Here is a 1,671-nt window from a genome sequence, read left to right as displayed (position 1 = left end):
TTGACCTCCATCTCGGCATGAGTCCTCGCAGCGGTGTTCTCAACCTCGCGTTCTGAACTCCCAATACTTCGCCGAGAATAATAACTGCTAAGGAATCCAAAGGTTTGACCTTTGCTATGGCCAATTGTTCTCTCAATGCCTTAATCTCCATCTCGGCATCATTATTTGGAGCGGTATTACATCCCTAAAGTGCCCATAACTACAAATGTTGTTACATCAAAATGATAGTCTATCATCAAATAGTATTACTTGAGCTGGAGTATTAGTCACCGCGGTTTCCCAGAGGTTACTCCGTGTTCGTCTCGCTCGCTGCCGCCGTTTGGCTGATGAACTGAGCTCAGCCATAATGACGATTGCAAAGTGTCACCAATTCCAACGAACTGCCCTATAGGAAATAAGCGAAGGACATAACACATCAATGGACCACAAAAAACTAACACTCGAATGAGTGGTCAGCCACAAGGGATAAGACGCATCAATGAAGGCCTTTCACAAAGGGCTGACACTTTACTGAATGATCAGCCACAAGGGATAAGACACATCAATGAAGGCCTTTCACAAAGGGCTGACACTTTACTGAACGATCAGCCACAAGGGATAAGACGCATCAATGAAGGCCTTTCACAAAGGGCTGACACTTTACTGAATGATCAGCCACAAGGGATAAGACACATCAATGAAGGCCTTTCACAAAGGGCTGACACTTCAGTAAAAAGTAACGTTGCTTCGGTATTGTCGTATGAATTATGACAGAATTCAACAAATGCGTATTGCAGACCTTGGTAACTTGCCTAATCTGCGTGGCGAACAGCTGCATGTTTATATGGAGTGTGCATCTCGTATGAAGTATTTTGCGGAGCATAATCTTGACATCATTCGTGAATCGGTGGATGATGAGAACTATTCACCTGATATTCTCGATGATGACGCTGTGGATGCAATCAATGAGCAACGACCAATGGTGGTGACAGGCCCGCCAGGTATAGGTTATGCTTGAAAATATTGTAATAAGTTTAGTGATAGTTGTAGGTACTGGAAAGACACTACTGATGTTGCATATGGCTTTTCTGGCTATACGTATCGGAATGAGAGTGAGTATTTCTTCACCGACGGGCAAACTAGCATCTAATTTCAAGAAGTTGCTAAATGACCCTGACTTGAAGGATGTTATTACTATCGATACTTGCCATGCTACGTTTGGGTTTGGTTCGAATTCAAGCAGAAATAAGCCTTCTCCAGTGTGGCCTAATGTTGATGTATTTTTGGTGGATGAACTCAGCATGGTGACGTACTTTCATTGTAACCATATTATCCGGCAATGGGAGTGTGAAGTTGCTCAACGACGAAAAGTCTTGATCTTTTTTGGGGATTTCGACCAATTGCAACCTCTAACTGAACTTCGTTCTGGTCATGTTACAACTGTCTTGAGTGCTGCGCGTAGCGAGCGCCTTCTGGCATTTGCTGATGGTATGGAACTGCATACCAATCATAGGTCTGGCAATGATAATGTGTTAAACGCTTTCTTGCAAGCATGTCGAGAACAGCGCCTGACCGCCCAGATGTGTAATAATTTTCGTCAAGGTCGTACTTTCGGTCATAGACCTATACGACAGCGGGATTTATTAGAGTTCTTCACACAACATGAAGATGGAGTCATCTTGACTATGACTA

At 43.6% G+C, this 1,671-nt stretch overlaps 1 protein-coding gene across 1 annotated transcript; it reads left to right on the top strand.

Moving 5' to 3' along the window:
• Positions 1-763: 763 nt before the first annotated feature.
• On the top strand, positions 764-1,050 carry Pmar_PMAR015887 (hypothetical protein; the record flags this gene model as incomplete). Its single annotated transcript, XM_002764360.1, has 2 exons — positions 764-961; positions 1,030-1,050. 2 exons carry the CDS (start codon positions 764-766, stop codon positions 1,048-1,050), a joined length of 219 nt encoding a protein of 72 aa, XP_002764406.1.
• Positions 1,051-1,671: the final 621 nt, after the last annotated feature.

This window comes from Perkinsus marinus, assembly GCF_000006405.1.
Source record: "Perkinsus marinus ATCC 50983 genomic scaffold scf_1104296977890, whole genome shotgun sequence".
Classification (NCBI taxonomy): domain Eukaryota; phylum Perkinsozoa; order Perkinsida; family Perkinsidae; genus Perkinsus; species Perkinsus marinus.
The sequence above is the reverse complement of the archived record's forward strand: the minus strand, read 5'-3'. Positions and strand labels throughout refer to the sequence as shown.